The following is an 18,511-nucleotide window of genomic DNA, read 5'->3' as shown; positions in this document are numbered from 1 at the left end:
GATAGGGGGGTAAAGAAGACCGATAGAGGACTGGTTTAGTGCGTTTAAATATGATCGATTTAACAATCAACTAAACAAAAATATAGATATAGGGGACGAAAATAAGTCACTTTTCCCAATAAATAAATCGTTTGATATAATTTATTCATTATTAAATATCCTTCTGCATTAACTGCTGCTTATAGGCGTTTCTTTGTGGACGACAGATCCCTAGAAGCTATGATGACCGCAGAGCTTCTGCACAAAAAGTTTATTGACTTTTTGATTTGAAAGAACGAACAAAAAATACAATATACGAGTAAAAAGTAATGTACACACTATGCGGCATACAAATATGTAACTTTGTTTATTTAAATATTATTGTAAGGCAACGAATGGATGCATTACATGATGGGGGCATCAAATGCTTAGAATGCAGCACAGCGTTTCAGGCGCCCGCAAGTTACAAAGTTGTTGCAACTCGAGACTTGCGCAAACAACAGCAGCAGCAACAACAGTACCTGAGGCCAATGTGCCAGACCCGGGCTCATTTAGTGAGCCGTCATCTAGCCGTCTAGTTCGCTTGAACCATCATAGGCATGGCGGGCTTAGCTGTTGGGTCATTATTATGCATCCAACGCCAACGCCAACGCAGCGTGAAAAGAACATAAAAAACGGAAGTAGGAAGTCATTGTACATTTTGTTGTTTTCGTAGCTGTGCTGTTGGTGTTGTTGTTGCTACTTTGTTTCCAACGTCTTGTCACGCCGAACACATCCAGCCAAAGTCAACTTGAAACTGCATTACGATCCAAAGTTCTCGTGCCGTGCTACGACGAACGAACGATACTCGTTCCTACTCGCGCCAAGGGGGTACTTCAAAAATATTGTTTTGTATGCTTCGCTGCTAATTTGCCATTGCAGTCACATGGCATAAGCGAACGATGAAGCCGCATGCGATGGAGACAGACAAACAGACAGACAGCGAGACAGACACACCGTGAAGTGCACAGTGGAACCCGTAATCATGTCATGTAACCCGAAATGGGCCCCACCGACACGAAGGGATGCTTGCAAGAGTCCAGATTTGGGGGAAATTTATATTAAAAAGGTGCTGCAAAATGTATGCGAACATTGTAAAACCATTTACCGAAAAGTTTCAGGGTATATGGTTTGCGGGTGTGCAAGTTTGTACCAATCAGAAAAAAGAATGGTAATGGAGTCGTGATGGCTACAAAGATGATCGGCATGATGAGATGATTTCGATTTAATACCAAACCACATAGTGTTCCTTTTTTACCCCACTTTTAAGCCGAATTTTGCAAAGCTACTAGTTCTATTATTCAGTGTGTAAACAGTTTAGGGATCTATAAAGGTTTATTTAAAAAAATATATAATTAGATATTATAATTTTTGGTTTTTAAGATTATAATCAGAAGGAAAAAGAAAATTCACAGAACACCTGAAATTCGTACAGTTCGATATGAAATTCGGGCCACGGTGTGAAGGCGACGACGACGACGACGGCGCTTATCGGAGTACACTTAACCTTAGCTGGAATTGCGTCGGTTCTATGGCCTTAGGCGGTGGCAATGGGTGCCCAGCCAATGACAGACAGCGTTGGAGCAGAAGCAGTAAAAACAGTCAAGGAGTACACCAGCGACAACTCCAGCTCTAGCTCTAGCACCACCACAAGCAACAACAACAACAACAGAATGATGTCTTAAAGACCACCTAGAAATGATTGCTGGTTGACTGTCTTGGTTAGGTTTTTGCATCAAACACGGCTCAAAGTCCAGAGCCAATGTGAAGAAAAATAAGGCTGAATAAAAAGTTCTCCAATGTTTAGTTCGGCTGCTTCCCACCAACATACCCTTTACTGTCAGAAATAGAAATAATACATATTCCATCATAAACGATTCATCCTATTTGGTTATCTCTAATCTAAAAACTTTTTTAATGAAATTAGAACTGTTTCAAAATCCGTCATTTATGGTCTTAAAGTTATTTTTGAACCAGTTATCCTTAATAGTATTCTGTTGTCAAAAATACATTTATCAATAAAATACAGACAACATATGACTCAAAATCTCAACATCCTTCAACTATAGTCTTATATTGTCTATAAGAACTTTTTCATTTTAATATAAAAAAAAAAAAAAAAAAAACACGGAGTTCATCTGTTCAGATCAAAAACATTATCTGCCTGAGAAGATTTAGCAAAAAGTTTATGGGTTCGACAACTCCTCCTAATAATGCAATTGCTTGGAAAGAAAGTAGCATAATATCTGGCATTCTATGTTTTGCATACTCGCATGGCCAACTCTATGTACCCTCTGACTTGGAAGGAAGGGTATTAAGAAGAGAAGAGCAGTGCAGTCAGTTAAAGGCGTCTTGACTTGACTGGCGTCGCCAGACAGAAATAACCCAGTTTACATGGGCATGGCCAGAGAGCGAGAATCAGACGAGGACGGAGATGGAGTTGGAGACAGAGGCCCAGTCCAAGCCAAAGGCAGAATCATAGCAGGGGAGTTGAGGCTGAGGCCGGGGCCGGGGCTGGATGCAGGCTGATGTTGCCATTAAATTCAGTCTGACATGTGCAAATCATAAATGTGGGCACTGTGCGGTTTGGATGGAACTTAACCTTGAATCGGAAGGTTAGACCAATCATGAGGCTTACACTCTTAATGTTGAGTGGACCGGGCAGGCGGCAGCGATGTGCTGCATAGACAGACTTTTATGTATATATTGATATACTTGTATGTATGTATGCACATAAAGGTAGATACTGTCGTGCTAATTTGTCTTCAACAATCTCTCTAGTTTTCATTGCAGTTTTTGAAATATCTAAGCAACTCAGTGTTATTTTCAGATCAATTGCTTGCTCACAACGTATCCGATTTTCTGCTCATAGCTATGGCAGTTGGAGAAGGAGTGTTGTCCATTATTGGAGCGTACATAGGCTTTGGCTCGCTGCTGCTGCTGCTGCTGTTGTGCTTTGTTTTGTTTTGTTTTGTTTGGAGCGTCGTAGTTGCGTGTTTTGCATAATTAAAAGCGCCACATGACAGACACGGAGTCGGAGTCAGTGGCAGTGGCAGAGGCAGGGCCGTGATCGCGACCACTGCCGAGGGTCGGGGGCAGGAACTTGGCAGCATGTAGCGTGGGTTTGCGGCCAACTATCGTTGGATTGGCAAGGCTTGGCGTTGAATTTAAACATTGGGAATGCCTAATGGCTGAGAAGCAGCTTATTTTTAACCACATACTTATATACTATTTACTCGTACATACTTGTATGTATTCCAACAAATACAAAAAGCTTTTAATATTTTATATATATGACACGCAAGTTGTATTGCTGCGTGTCTATTTTCCTTTAAGAGACACAGCTTAGAATTATTAAATATGTACATATGTATGTCAATCAATAAAATACAAAACCGGAATCAACATTAAAACTTCTGGGTGATATAAAATTAGATCCCCCTCCTCTAGTGACTAGAATAAAATGATGGACCCGCCAGTAACTAAATGTGCGCTCACAGCTCATAAGGAAATTTGTCCGAATCCTGGCATTATCTAAAAAGTGAACATAAATATTGCTAACAAATTACATCCTATTCTTCTATTGAAGTATTTAAACTAAGATAACATTGAATTATAATCCAGATGAAAATGTTAACCGGCAAGTGGCCAAAAGAGCTCAAAGAGCTAATTTGAATGAGGCGATAATTATTGCATAATTGATGAAATTGATGATTGATGTTTCTTCTTATTAACAATGTAATTTTCAAGATGAAGAATATCTTAAAACAAGTGTATGATGTTTCAATTAGGAAATTAGAAAAAGACAGTATGCTCTTGTATCCAAGGAAACTTCCGGCACTGTGCCCATAGCAGAAGCCAAAAGAAGGAGTAGAAAAGGGAACCCCTCTCCTGCACTTTGTGGGGGAAGTATTAGAGTAAAATTGATTCCCTAATAACTATTCTTGCCGATTGGCCGATTTGGATGACATTTGAAATAAAGGTAGAGAAGAATAGATGTGCAGTATTGTCGAAATTGTATCGATTTCTCTTCTCGTGCTGATTAGCTACTATTACAATTCTTTCATATGTATCATATGCTTGTAAAGTGTTAATTCGATCAAGTTTGAATGAATTATATGGTCACTGAGACAATAATAATTAGGGAGAACTTCATTTTATTGGAGGAGGATTAACTAATGTCTTGTTATTAGTTTATTCATACCAAGGGCCTTGCGTACTGGATGGAGTTCATAAATTAGATACCACCTGAGTGTTATTGTTTTTGTTCGTGCCGACAATAATGGACGGCCAATGAACTTGCCCAGGCATTGGACATGGCACAAACAAAATCTTGTTATTACAATTTTTACAATTTTCACTTGTGGCTGCTCATTCGTAGGCACAAAACAATTTGTTGCAGCTATTTCAAATATACAGTGCCAGCTCGGTTGCTGGGACATCCATTCCATTTTAATTACAGCACCCTTTCTTTGTCTTTAAAACAAAAATTCCAATTTTTCTTTGAATACTGAATACCTTCATAATTGGAAATGAAATTTGTAGGAGTCTTCAATCAAGTAAAGGCAGGATGATGCTTTTCTTGCTTCAATCAAACTTTAGATAAAGAAACCCCCAGTAACTGAAGGAATGAAAAGTCACTTTGTGATTTGCAATTGGAATACAATGAACGAGCGTACATATAGAGATGCTTTCCTAGCTCCAAATGCCTCAATCAATCAGATTATAAAATATTTCTCACTTTCTTTCAGTTCTCTTTCTCTCCACTAAATACCTATAAACGGTGAAATCTCTGACCACCTATGTCGGGGCACAGTTTTCCCAACTGGTAAGTAACTCCATGTCTCCGAATAAAGAAGTGCTTTAAAGAAGATTCTAGTTTTTGTTACTGAAAGAACATTTCAAAATTAAGATAGTTTCTGTTTATGGATATTTTGGTTGAACACTATTTGTTCGTGTTATCAAAGTAGTACTGTATGTATCTTTCTTCTTTCCAGCTGCAACTGCACGTGCTTCGAAAGTCTTTAAGTTGCCTATGCACATAGACATAAAGTCGAGGCAAATTGGATGCCTCTGGCGACCAGACCAGTCAAGTGTGGAAAATTGCTGCACATACAAAATGCATTTGCCAAATGCCAACCAAGTGAAAATTATGGGCTATACATAGTTGGGCAGGTAGCTACAAAAAACGAAAAAAAAAAAAGCCAAATAGCTAAGTCCGTGTTTGTCATGCAGCATTAGCGTTCAGCCATGGGATTTGGCACTGCATACAAAAAAATGAAATAAAAAATAAAATCACATCAGCAATGAGGCTAGTCTCGCAATTCGGAATCGGAATCGGTTTCGCTTTCAATGAAACGCTCGTCGTACCCTCCACGCATTACAAATGGGGCACGGCCGATGAGTCGTGCATGCCAAACAATTGTCGAAATTGTCAAAAATGATCGCCTAATTATGCAAGTGACTAAATATCTGGGGACACTATATACGACTACATACCTATGTATGCACCGAAAGAAAAAATGACAGAATATGCCATTAAGGGCAAGTTTTAAATTTAAATCCTTAAGGGACTGTAAAGTGTGAAGGGCAATAAACAATTTGGATAATTTTAAAGAACTGTTAAGAATGTTGCAGAAGACATAAAATGTTCAAAGAGGGCCAAGAACGAACCACCTTCATGACGAAAGGACGAGCACCGAATAACAACAAATCAAACAAATGGTTGCCCCAAACCGTCAATTGGAAACTGGAGACATTGCTGATGCAGTTGGCATTTCTAATGAATCAGTAAACTCCATTTTACGAGAGCTTTTGTGCCTCGTAAATGTGCAGGGCTTTCAGAGGGATTTAAAAAATGTATTTAAAGTCGATAAAAAAAATGTTTATTAAATAGATTAAAGATTGTAAACTGACCTCCCACTCCAGAGATACACTTGTGTTTATAAATCAAAGCCAAAACAAATAGGAGTGTTGTTGAATTTTCTCGATTGCCCAACTGCTTCAAATTCAAATGTCAAATTAAATTTCTTCAGACGCTTTATATTATAGAACTGTTTTCTGATATATTTAAATATTAAAGCAATATTGAAACTGACTCTCACTCAATATAGCATACATTTATAGTTGGAAAACAAAGCTAAACAAATGAAAGTGTTGACCCCAATGGTTTGTCACTCATTGTATTGCAAAATTCGAATGGAACAGCTGAATATTTATTGATCTACACACATACTATACGAGTACTTGTGTATGAGTGTGGCGTGTGTGTGTGTGTGTGTATAACATCTACAAATATGTTGCAAATACAAGCCTACACCCTCTGCCCGCCCCAGCGTGCCCCTCGTACCGCTGCTATGTAACACTTTCTAGAGATGTGTGGCGACTGTGTCGCATTCCACAAAATAAAATAAAAATAAAAACCTGTTGTCGAATCAGTTGCCTGCACCTGCTTGGCCCCTATGGAGCCGCAGGCGAAGCCAGAGAGGGAATGCGTGTGAGCGTTTTGGGTAGTGGGGGCTTTCACCCAATTTAGGTATTTTTTGCGCTTCGTTTAGGTGTTGTTTGTTTGGGTTTATTTTGTTTTACAAATGGGCTTAGAGTCATTAATTAAAATACAGCAGCAGACACTGAGTGGCTGGCTGGCATCTAATTTTTGTTTTGGACTGGCAGGTCGCCTATTGTTAGTCACAGTTGGTCGCAGCAGCGCAACAACAACAAATGGAAACAAAGCATCTCTTTTGTCTCAGCCATGCCATCGGCCGGCCGGCTGACCGTAGCTCGGGCGACCTACTGGCTTAGTTAATCGACCCAAAAGGCAATGAAAACAAAACTTACAAAAAAAAAAAAAAAAGAAACACACAGACAAACAATCCAGCAAAGCGAAGAAACTACACACAGCATAGGCTTCGAGCTTCTTGTGGTGCGTCTCCATTCTTCGAAAGACAATCGTTTATTAGCCACAGCTGCAGATTCTGCCCAAAGCAAGCTCTGTGCCACTAAAACCAACACACAAGACACACTGAAGCAAACCCAGAATTAAGATGGCCAGCATAAACGTTAATCAACAATAATATTATAAAATTGTTGACTTATTTTTACGGGGCAGTCGCTCACCATCCTTTCAATTCTCGGAGATTTATGTCATTAACAACTTCTGTCTTCAGTCAGCCAAACTAACGAGTAGTTCGGTTATCAATTATGTATAGCTATGCGCTTTTTTGTAATTGAAAGACTGCGTGAATGGGTAGATGCATTAGTAGAGCATCTGCCATCTCATAGAATAACACGAAGAAAGGCAAATGTCATCACATTTTTTATTGGCATAATTTGCATTTGGTTTTAATTACATTATGTGATAAGTTTACTTTGAAGTAGACTTAAGCCATTATCTTCAACCAGCTGCGTACAATTGCACGTTAAGCTGGAGATGACAAAATCTATCAACTTGCTTGCTGCTTCCTATAATTAAACTCCAAACGAGAGAGTCATAATAATATTTATGACGTGCACAGCAACCGTTGGTTCACAATTGATTAATAATTTATTTCGCAGCACTTAAGTTCAATTTAGAAAACATTAACCAACACTATTCAGCTCTCCAATGAAAGCCAACACTAGTTTCTCAATATACATAATATGTGATAAGTTTGATTTGAAATTGATTTGAGCCATCATCTTTACACAAGTTGTAAAGGTTGACAATGAAGATTGAAAGAGAGAAAAGAAAAATGTTAATCTACAAGTAATACTATCATTAATTTATAAAGATTACAAAATAAATGCAAAATCAAGAAAAAAAAAAAACGATTAAACAACCATAATAACACTTGATTATTAGTTCAGTAAAATAAACAACTACAAAGTCTGTAAATTTAGCGTAATGTAATAATTTGAAGTTGACTTAAGCCGTCATCTGCACAGAATGGAGGTTAATTTGCAGACGAAAAATTCTACTTAGCTGCAGGATCACTTGAAGCCGTTAATTCTCGTCTAACTTATTGGATGAACTCTTCCTTGTTATCAATGCAATTATATTTATTCATTATTGGTTTACCGGTCAACTGTTTGGATAGGATGGCCGCTCATTTAGCGGGAAACTGGTCGTAGCCGTACCCATCTATTTATAGTCTAGAATATTACTGACACATTGGCCCAGTGTGCTTCGCTGACGCGATTTGGCGCATGCGCAGCTGCCTGAAAGCTACTGGCAAGCTCAACTAGTATTCTAATGAAGACGCCAACTTCAACTTGCACATGCTATATGCAAATACTACAACAACTACAACAACCACAACAACAACCTGTTGTCACACTGGCTAAGTGACCCACATGCTGGTTGGCAGCCACAGCTACAGCTTCAGGCTCAAAACTTGTTCACATTTAATAATGAAAATCGGCTGAGAGAAAGAAAAATGTGCGATAAAATGTAAAACGACGACCACAAAAATGCATTGCTCGCAAATATGCGTGTTAGCGACTTACATACTATATGCAAACAATAATAACAACAACAACAACAACAACAACTACACATCTGATTAACCACACACACACATATTCAACACACCTGCCTGCTTGGCACTTGGCTAGAAGAATGCTGAACACTTGACAAACAAAAACAACAGGGAAATACTCGTATGTGTATGTTAAAGCTGGCATCGAAGTATTGGGCAAAGGCGAAGCTTAAATACCCTTCAGAATCTATCTGAATTCCATTTGAAGTTGTCCATTGAAGACCTAGTTCTATTTCTCAATATATATTTTGTAAAAGGTTTAATTTGAAATTGACTTAAGTCATCATCTTCCCAGAAGCTGTGAAGCTGAAGCTGCCATTTCAATAATGGAGGTTGAAATAGGAATGAACAATTTTACTAGACTGATGTAGATTCTTGGAAATCTTTCTAGATTTAACAAAATTCCAAAGCTTTGAAAACTTTTAATGCTCTCAATGATATACTTGGAATAATTTGCTACAAAAACTTGATCAGACTTTTTCTAAGCTTTAAAGCAATAATAGTTTAATTACAACAATTTAGAAAATGTAAGAGTTATTTAAATTTTTGTGAACTTTAAAGCAATAAAGAAATAACAATTGGGAAACATACATGTTTTGGCACAAGAAATCCAAGATATATAAGATGCTGGTAATTTTTTACTTTAGAAAATATTTTCCAACGTATTAAAAATGTCTGCATATATCTGGTCTGCTTTAACAGAGTTTAATGGACAAGTGATCTGAAAATAATATGAACTTAAAATTCGCGTATATTTATGGCTCAAGAAGAACGCAATAAAAGGTGGTGCCTTTTCAAATATTTTCATCTTGGTTGTAACAGTAAAATATGATTCGGGTAGACGCTCGTGTAGTAATAATAAAACGCTCTAAAATGTGTGGACGTTGACATAAAAAACTGTGTCAAGCTTAGAGGGCGAGCTTGTAATGCCTATTTAGTGTGTTCGTTTTTGCAGGGTACACAAAGCCGCAGCCGCAACAACATCAATAAGAATAATACAAGTGTTGCTGCCGCCACAGGCAACCGCCTAACCACTGAGCCATTGAGCCACCTAGCCGTCTTATTTTAGCCGCCACTCAACTGGGCTCTCTCAACTCGTTTTTTGAGGTCGTTAGGCAGCTAGAAGCGAGCGCACATGTGGAAGCAGCTAACAGAGTCCGTTAGTTTGGTCGGAATGGATCGGAGCGAGCCGGACCAGAGCGAGCGGACAGACTCATTGGCTGCCAACCAACAGGTTGTTGCTGTTGCTTAATTTTTTTTTTTTTTTTTGATAACTGTAAGTGGCCGCACGAACACGGTGCCAAGAAATTAGAACACACATTAAATTCTTATTGATTTCGGCGAGAATAACAAAATTATTTGGTACGACCATTTGGAGGCTGGTCGAGGTCTGGTCTTTGCAGAACTTGCGACAGCCATTAACGGCTTCGAAATGCCACAAAAATGGTGGCAGCCAGCAATGAGGCAATGAACGAACAAATTTGTTAACCGTTGCACACTTGGCTGCTCAAAAATTGTTAACATGCCCACCTGACTGGGTCGGCGGCTTCGCCGCCATCGTCGACTTTGTCGCTTCTCGTTTATTGCTTGTCGTCGCCGTAATAATGATCATCATTACAATCATCAGCAGTATCGTAACTTTCCGTGCATTCGCGAATGCGTTGTTGTTGTTGTACTCGTACTTGGGCGTATTGGCATTGTATCGAAAAAGCAGAAGATAATGCCAATTGTGGGTAAGTAGGTGGGCCATGTGGGTGAGTTGGACAATAAAGCACAGATGCTCCAAATACTTGTACAAAAGGAGATTAAAAAGTGCTGCTGCGAGCGAGCTAGAAAATGAAAACACTCTTCTCATGCCAGCGGCAATATTTATAGAGTAGGTAATGGATACGAGCATTACACATCTAAGTCTCATTTTGTCAGTAATTAACATCTTTCAGAGGGTTTCTTAATATGTTAGAGTTCCTAATTAAAACCCATTTTATTTTGCCGAACTAACGACTTCAGCTTTTTCGAAAGGAAATCGGGAATATGGTTAGCGCTTAATTGGAAAAGGCATAACAGGAAAAATGAAAAACAGTCGAGATTGAGAGCAAAGAGTAAGAACTTCAAAATGTCACGACTAAAAAATAATGGCCATTCTTTACTTCAAAATAAAAGAAGAACTTAAGAAGCTCAATTACAATTAAAAAACGACTCAAGCAGAAGCAGACAAAAGTAGACATTTAAATACACATACAATTTATATACTTGTACATACATATACTTGTATGAGAAAAATATTTGAATAGAAATCATAACAATAGGTGCAAAGGTATTTAAGCATAGAGCTTCCTATTTAGTCTTGGGTTCTAAGAAAAAGAACGATTGGGTCAATAGTTTTTAAAAAATCTCCGAACACTTTACGTCGCTTTAAGAACAGGTTTTTCAATCTCTAACACAATGAAGAGAGACAGTCCTGGCCAACTTTTAACATCAACATACAAGGGCGTAGGCAGGTGGGGGGGGGGGGGGGGGGGGGGGTCGTTTTCCCCTCCTAGAATAAATTTTGCCATATAAAGTCGACCACACTTTCATCATTATTATTTCACCTTAAAATAGATCTGAGTTGGATTTGTTGAAGATTTTTCATTGATCATATGCATAAGTTATTTTTTAAATGCACCGTGCATTATTTAATCTGCCCCCCTGCCTACGCCCTTGTCAAGATAATCATTACATTCCCAAAACTAAAAAGGATTGTAAATTCCACAGTGGTGGAAAGGAGTTGGGCAGACTTATAATCTATTTAATGAATCCTGCAGGAGCATCTGCGCTGCCTGTTTAGCATCTTCTCATTCCTCATTGCTCAAGGATAACCCTTCCTTAATGCTCCCTAGGATACATCGAGATTATTAAACTGCCACAATTCATATGTGGAGATTTAAGAGAGCTTAATGCGCAGCTGCTGCATTATGTTTGGGTCAAAGCTCTCTCAGCTATTTCTTGTGTATGTTTATACAAATGAGTTCGTTGCCTAAGTCTTTCGTTTTATCTCACATGCCTCAATGCCATTCACATCCCTATGGATGAGTTAATAAACAAACTACACATACATACTCGTACATCTGTATGTATGTAATACATATGTATGTGCATATGTGCAATTCCAGTGCGGCAATGAATGCATTAAATAACCATTAAATAATTATCGTGACTGCTAATGGCATGACGTGTTCAAAAATCGGTATTGAATGCAAATCCAAATGGCGCGTTGATGATGGGCAACAATAACAATAATTATAATAACGGAAAATTGGCGAGAACGTGGACAATGACAAATCGGAGTTAGGTACATGACTATATTCAATAATCTGCATACATACATACATACATACACATACTATATGCTTTGGCCTTTCAGAAATCATTCGACAACAACAAAACAAATCATTTCTATGGGTCATGAAAATGCGAACACATGCGACTGCCAATTCAAATTATCTATTGTTGTTGGTATTGTGGTTATTTTTGATTTTTACTGAGCTCGCATGCTAGATAAACACCACCACCAACGACAACAACAACAACAACAAAAAACCAATTTGTGAAGAAAATTTACTGGAAAATTGCGACGAAAGAGACGTACTACATAGACGATTGCTGCGGCATGTTTTCCTGCCGATTATTTTCCCACATAGATATATAAATTGTTTTGACCCCACATTTCGTGTGTTGTCTAATTTTGTTGTTGGTGTTGTTGTTGCTGCTGTGCTATGGTGGGTGCAGCAGACGAACGACCGACCCTGCCAGCAATTTGAGGGTCGCGCATACAGGAACAAAAGAAACAAAGAAAAATTGCTTGGATTCGCTAAAAAAAAAGTAATAACAAATATACGTATGTTAACTTTGAAGTCTCTTCTCTCTCTCTCTCTCTCTTCTCTGCTTTTTAATAACAGAAACAAATATTTTTCCCATGGCTGCGATATGATATTGTTGTCTGATTCGACTGTAAAATACTTAGCATACTTCAATATTCTAATTTGGTTACCAACTCTTTAAAAACAAGAAAAGCTATGCACCTCCAAGACTTACTTTAAAAAATAAAAATAAAATCTGCACGTTCTAAACAGTTTTATATAGTAGTCCCGTTTGTATTCAAATTAAATAGTAGTAGTATGTATATAACCGCCACATAAGAAATTTTGTTGCTATCGCTTTAGAATCGAATCATATATTGCCTTTTAGCCATTAAGTGGGTTATCTGTATAGGCGTTCTATATACATATGTACGACAATATTTATTATAATAAGTAACAATTAGATCACAGTAATTATATATCATGATTTGTTTAGTATGAAAAGTTCTTCATCTACGAAATGGCTACAACATCTTCATAAACATCAACCATTTCCCCACTAAGAGTTGTTTCAAATGGGATCCTACCCATGGCCAGTCATCTGATCTTACCTAAGCTACATTTAACCAATCATTTCTCAATCTACATTTTGCTTGCAATGATGTTATAAGCCAAACAATTGTACATACCAAGACTAATTTCAAACCTAATTAATATTAATAATTCACTGCTTTAATATTCCACTGCTTTAAGATCAAAGCAATGTACTTTTTGTAAGGGTATGATAAGCATTTTGCCTCTGTAGGAAATAAAATTCCATCGCTTAGCTGAGAAGATATGGAATTTAAGTCGTAGCTTCCCAAAATCAATCATTTATCCAATGTTCAGCTTAATGCTACACACCCCATACTTTATAACTATGGGAAACATTTTGTGATGAATCATGCCCCCCATAACCATAACTAATAGTGGATGTGTGTGTGTGTGTCGGAGTGGTGTGCGTAAATATGTGGGCGCGTTCCGCATGCAAAACAAACCGTGAACGTTAACGTTGATCTTAACACAGGCTACAATATATGTATACATACGTATGTATATAATGCTCTATGTAGCTAACTATTCAATTCATAAATCAGCTCGAGCATGTCTACATAATTTGTCGAGACTCTTGGGCATGCCTTAAAGCGCACGTGTTTATCTTTTGCGATGCGTATATATATATATATATTTATGTGTGTATGTGTGTGTTAGCTGTGGGCAGAGTAGAGACATATGTAGATATGTATAGTATATGGCGATATTACAGTATGTTAGACACAGACGCTTACCATTTGCTCCAATTTCAGCAAATAAGACATCGACGCTTTGCAAGTCATTTTGGTCGATGCTCGCAAACAGCAAATGGAACCACTTTGCTTTTGATATTGTTAACCAAACAATAAAATAAATTTCGATAGGGCAGGTAGATAAAGCCGTATTCAAGTATGTGTGTGCTGCGCTCGAAGTGACAGTACGAGATGATGGCATTTGGTGTGCAGAAGAATCGATCGCGTTCAAACGGTCATTAATTGCAATACATCTTCAAGCTATTATCAGGGTATACAGCAACCACTTACTATACGAGTACGTCCATTTGGGTCCGAAACTTAATTGCCTTCACGCGTATTATACACCAATACACACACTTGGCAATTCAAAACCAATAAAACTCAAATCTTGCACTGCGAACAATCGATTTTCTGTGCTCAACAGTTGTTGGTTTTTATTTTTTATTTATTTTACGACCTTCAAGGCCAGCATACGAGTACAGTAAAATCTTTGAAGCATGGCTTGGACACAACAACGTATAACCTTTTCTGAGATATTACTGCACGCTTCAGTTTATTCAAATTTTGATCTTGTAGCCAGATAATCGGCAGAAAGAACTCATCAACTAGCAAGGCATAAGCATTGTTCTATGTTGAGCCAACGGGGTCAGCATTTAATTGGACTTTAAGAAGCGATTTTTCCGTTTAGTTGCCTCATTAATTCAAATAGTTCCGAGTGCTTCTCGATTGATTCTTCATACTTTATTCCCTGCCAACAGCTCTGCAGTTCAATTGTGGAGTGTTGGTTTGCCGCATTCTTGATGCTACTTGCCGCTCAAGAACCCATTTCTGACGAATTCCGAGTGGCCAATGGCTCAACTTCATTTGCTTTTGGGCAAGTCACGCCTTTTCTTTTCGACTGTAGCAGTACGAGTACATGAAATGCTTATTTTTTAGAATGGCACTAATTTGCATATTAGCTTAACACGAAGCACAAATTTGGGGAACGCACTGTCCAGCACAGCTCACAATACGGCTCACAATTGGGCAAACATTTTTCACATGAACAACGAAAAAATAAAGAAAAAAATGAAAAAACAATGGAGTAGGAGTAGGAGAGGGACTGCGACCGACAATTCTTGCCACACGACGACGACGCAGTGACGGCGAACACGTCTGCAGTGCTCGAGAGCTAGAACTGTTCTTTCCGCTAGCGGAGTGCAAAAAGTCGCAGTCCACAGTCCAGTGGACAGCAGTGGAAGATACTAACTAACAATAGTAGCTGGAAGAAACAAGTGGAAGCTAAGAGTTTTAGAACTCTGTGCGCATGCAAGCGTGGCCAGCAGCAGAAGCAGCAACAGCAACCGGGAATCCGAATGCGAATACGAATGCGACAGAGAAATACAGAAGCAATCAGGTGAGTGCGCGAGAGGCAGAGACTGGGACTGGGACTGTGACTGGGAGCGAGAGGAGAAAGGAGTTAGACACAGTTCTAAGCGCGCTCTAAGCGCTCACTTCTTCGTTATACTGCTTCTTTTCTGACTGCTTTTAACTAATCACTTATGCTAATTAAGTAATGTGAAAGCTGCCGAAAATGACCACAAAGCCGGGCGGTTGTGTGAGATACAAAATCTGATGATTAATGCACACTGAGAGGCCCTGCAAACATGTCAAACATATCGCGGCCGCTACCTAATTAACAGGTCTGTGCTGTTTGCCCCAAAAAAAAAAAAAAAAAAACAAAACCCAACATCTTTCGTTCATCGATTAACCGGGAGTTGAACTCAACTGCAGTTAGGAATGCTTGAAGAATAGATTATGCATACAAGTATATTATTTTAAATTAACTTTGTGTCGCATCTATTGTATTTGCCATAGTTCCATTGCTATCCAAACTATCTCAGCATTGAAAGTGAATTTTAATATTTAAAAATTTCGTACAATTATGGCAGGACATGGCGCTTAATTCTTCATACTCTACTTGTATTGCCTTATTTTGTTAGGGCTCAGTAGATTTGTTTATGGCTTTAATATTACGACCACTTTACACAACATTTGAGGTCGTATCGGAAGTCATCGCTGACTAACAATTACGACCTCCCACATATGGTTGTAATTCCTTTGATCATTTTAAGAATAGCACACTCAGTTGGTCGAGTATGTGAACCGCGTAATTGACAGTTGGTAATAAATTTGCAGAACAATTTGCCAAACAATTATATAACTAAGTAAGCAACCTGTTTTTCGATAAACAATAAACCTCCAAAGAAACACCATTTGAAGCTGCACTCCCCAATCGACTTTACAAATGAAGACTATCTTAAAGCTTTGTCTTGGTTTTTCTTGCCACTATTTTTGGGGCGCCACAGTACCTTAAACCTTCTCCGAAGCGAATGAAAAGCGGTCGCTGGCTGCGATGACGATGATCGTAATGGTGGATGCGATAGCGACAGCTGCGATTGCAACGACGGAAGTTGTAAAACATTTGCCATGCCACATGGGTCTTCAGATGGCTAATGCCTGCTGCCTCAATGCTGCCTGTTGCATTGTGGCACATTTATTCGCTCGACTCTGTGCAATAATTCTTTGAGAGCTGTCAGTTTTACAGTTAAACGCTCCTCACGTTCACGACAAAGCCGCCATTTCAAGAAGAGCTTAAACAAAATTGGATTTGAAACCCGAACGAATGTCTTGTCACTTGGCGGGCAGCTGTCGGTTGCAGAGCAGTTGCGAGTGGGTGGCAAGTTCGTTGCCTAAGTCATTTGCATTAGCAAACACAAATGACAGCAACAATGCCAACAACAATGGCAAAAGCAATTGATGGCAATCAAATTCAATTCATTTAATTGAACTCAAACCAAAATTGTTGCACAGCACGCAGGCACGCACGCCCATCCACAAGCTGGGAGGAGATCGCTATAAAAGCGACAGCCTCTCTAGCTATGGTCAGCACAAGAGAGCCCAACGAGCTGCAATAATGTCAGGTCTGGCCATTGCTTTGCTAATGCTGTGCACCATCTGCCAGGGACTGCCGCATCCGCCGCCAACGCCGGCTGGCGCCTACGACAACAAGTTCGACAATGTGGACCTGGACGAGATATTGGCGCAGGAGCGCCTCCTAAACAACTACATCAAGTGCCTGGAGGGCAATGGACCCTGTACACCCGATGCCAAAATGCTGAAGGGTGAGCCAAAGCCAAAACAGTAGTAGAAATTCTACTTATTCGAATCGAATCATCCATTTTCCCAGACATACTGCCCGATGCTATACAAACCGATTGCGTTAAGTGCACGGAGAAGCAAAAGTATGGCGCTGAGAAGGTCACTCGCCATCTGATCGACCACCGGCCCGCGGATTGGGAGCGCTTGGAGAAAATCTACGATCCCCAAGGCACCTATCGCATCAAATATGAGAACTCCAAGAGCAGCAGCAATGGCAAGGACGAGCAGAAAGTTGAATTCGAAGCCGCTGAAGCCCAGGGTGACTCTTAAGGCTCCTATTATAGCTCCTATTTGCATATGAATTATTAATTATGAGCCTTTATAGCTATTCGCATATTAATTATTAATTATGAATCAATAAAGGAAACTAGGTTAGCAGTTTGCCATTTGCAATAATAATGCCGGCCTTTCTCACTTCTTGCGAAGGCAGAGGGTGTTTCTCACTAATGAGAAAACGGCACCTGACTAGCCATATCAGTAAGCGAAGACTAATGGTCAACAGCATTGCTGGCTCGCAACTTGCCTTGCTATTCGAACGATACCCGGTTACCTACTCCAACTTCCCAAGTTGCTAAGTTGCCAGGCCGTCCAGTTGTCGAGTTGGCCAGGAACGGGTTCTGACTATTCAAGTGTTCACATCACCTGCCAGCAGGCTCGACATTAACAACAAAAGCAAAAACAACCACAATAACAACATATATGTCTTCAGAAAGCCATCAAACGCATAGAAAATACCTCTGACCTTATAAGGATTTTGTTTTTTATTTACGTAAACGGAATTCTTTGTGTGCAGATACAAAATTGTTCAGTTCCTGCAGTTTTTAGTGAGGTCTACACAAATTCCAGGCTGGATTTCTTCTACCTGCTCCCTAGGTAGATTGAGAGCTGGACTAGTATTTTGCTAGAAGCAGAAACATTTTGAATCGAGAGCTGAAATATCTATGGAATGGATATTTACTATATATATATATATAGAAGAAAACAAATCAGTGCAACGTTATTTAAAAAAAAAAAGCGATAAATCATCTGAAATTTGCTCCAATTCGACAATCGAAATCAACTTTAAATGGCTTTTTTTGTGATCCAACAATTCATAGATTTTAAATTCGAATTTAGATTTCCAAAACTTTCGATTCAGTAATATGATGTTCACAGACTCAAATGCGTATTAGCCCAATTGAAGTGAAGAATGAAAATTGATTTGAAATCGATGTTTCTAAACGAGACCTTATTTGAAATGCCCATTTGGGGATTAAAGCGACCACAATTTACAATTTGGCTTATTTTTTTTACATTTTGTGCATTCTGTATTAAAAATTCCTATGGCTCCCAATGTCTAACAATCAATCTATGAATTTCCACAATTTATAATTTATATTGATTTTCACAATTCCAAAACTCATTGCATCCTGTTTTCAAATATTCATGACGTCTAAATCTATCATTTGAACTAAATTAACGAATAACAATAACGTTCTAATTCATACAACTGGTGATGCATTTTAGAAACGATATTTTCTAAGTTTCCACAATTTCCCAAATTTAATGAGTTTTAAACTTTCCAAAACCTTTTAGATTCAAAATGAAACTTTCTATAGATTTAAGCTTC

The 18,511-nt window shown here is 38.7% G+C and overlaps 2 protein-coding genes across 4 annotated transcripts in view; one reads left to right on the top strand and one right to left on the bottom strand.

The window, feature by feature from the left end:
* The window catches only part of LOC115633354 (rhophilin-2), a 49,316-nt gene that overhangs the window by 5,346 nt on the left and 25,459 nt on the right, over window positions 1-18,511 (bottom strand). The window lies entirely within an intron of this gene.
* LOC115633356 (putative odorant-binding protein A10) lies at window positions 15,989-17,301 on the top strand. The gene is made up of 3 exons (XM_030530796.1): window positions 15,989-16,010; window positions 16,650-16,865; window positions 16,931-17,301. The coding sequence occupies exons 1-3, from the start codon at window positions 15,989-15,991 to the stop codon at window positions 17,170-17,172; spliced, it is 480 nt and encodes a 159-aa protein (XP_030386656.1). The 3' UTR covers window positions 17,173-17,301.

The sequence above is a fragment of the Scaptodrosophila lebanonensis genome, unplaced genomic scaffold, assembly GCF_003285725.1.
Source record: "Scaptodrosophila lebanonensis strain 11010-0011.00,11010-0021.00 unplaced genomic scaffold, SlebRS2 tig00001418-arrow-arrow-pilon, whole genome shotgun sequence".
NCBI lineage: Eukaryota > Metazoa > Arthropoda > Insecta > Diptera > Drosophilidae > Scaptodrosophila > Scaptodrosophila lebanonensis.
This window is presented reverse-complemented; position numbering and strand designations above follow the sequence as displayed.

Excerpts from the sequence above, each read along its gene's own strand:
- LOC115633356 (XM_030530796.1), top strand. The coding sequence starts at position 15,989 with ATGAAGACTATCTTAAAGCTTT. Across the intron at positions 16,011-16,649 it reads GAAGACTATCTTAAAGCTTT|CTGCAATAATGTCAGGTCTG; the intron begins GTCTTGGTTTTT and ends GAGCCCAACGAG. Across the intron at positions 16,866-16,930 it reads CGATGCCAAAATGCTGAAGG|ACATACTGCCCGATGCTATA; the intron begins GTGAGCCAAAGC and ends CCATTTTCCCAG.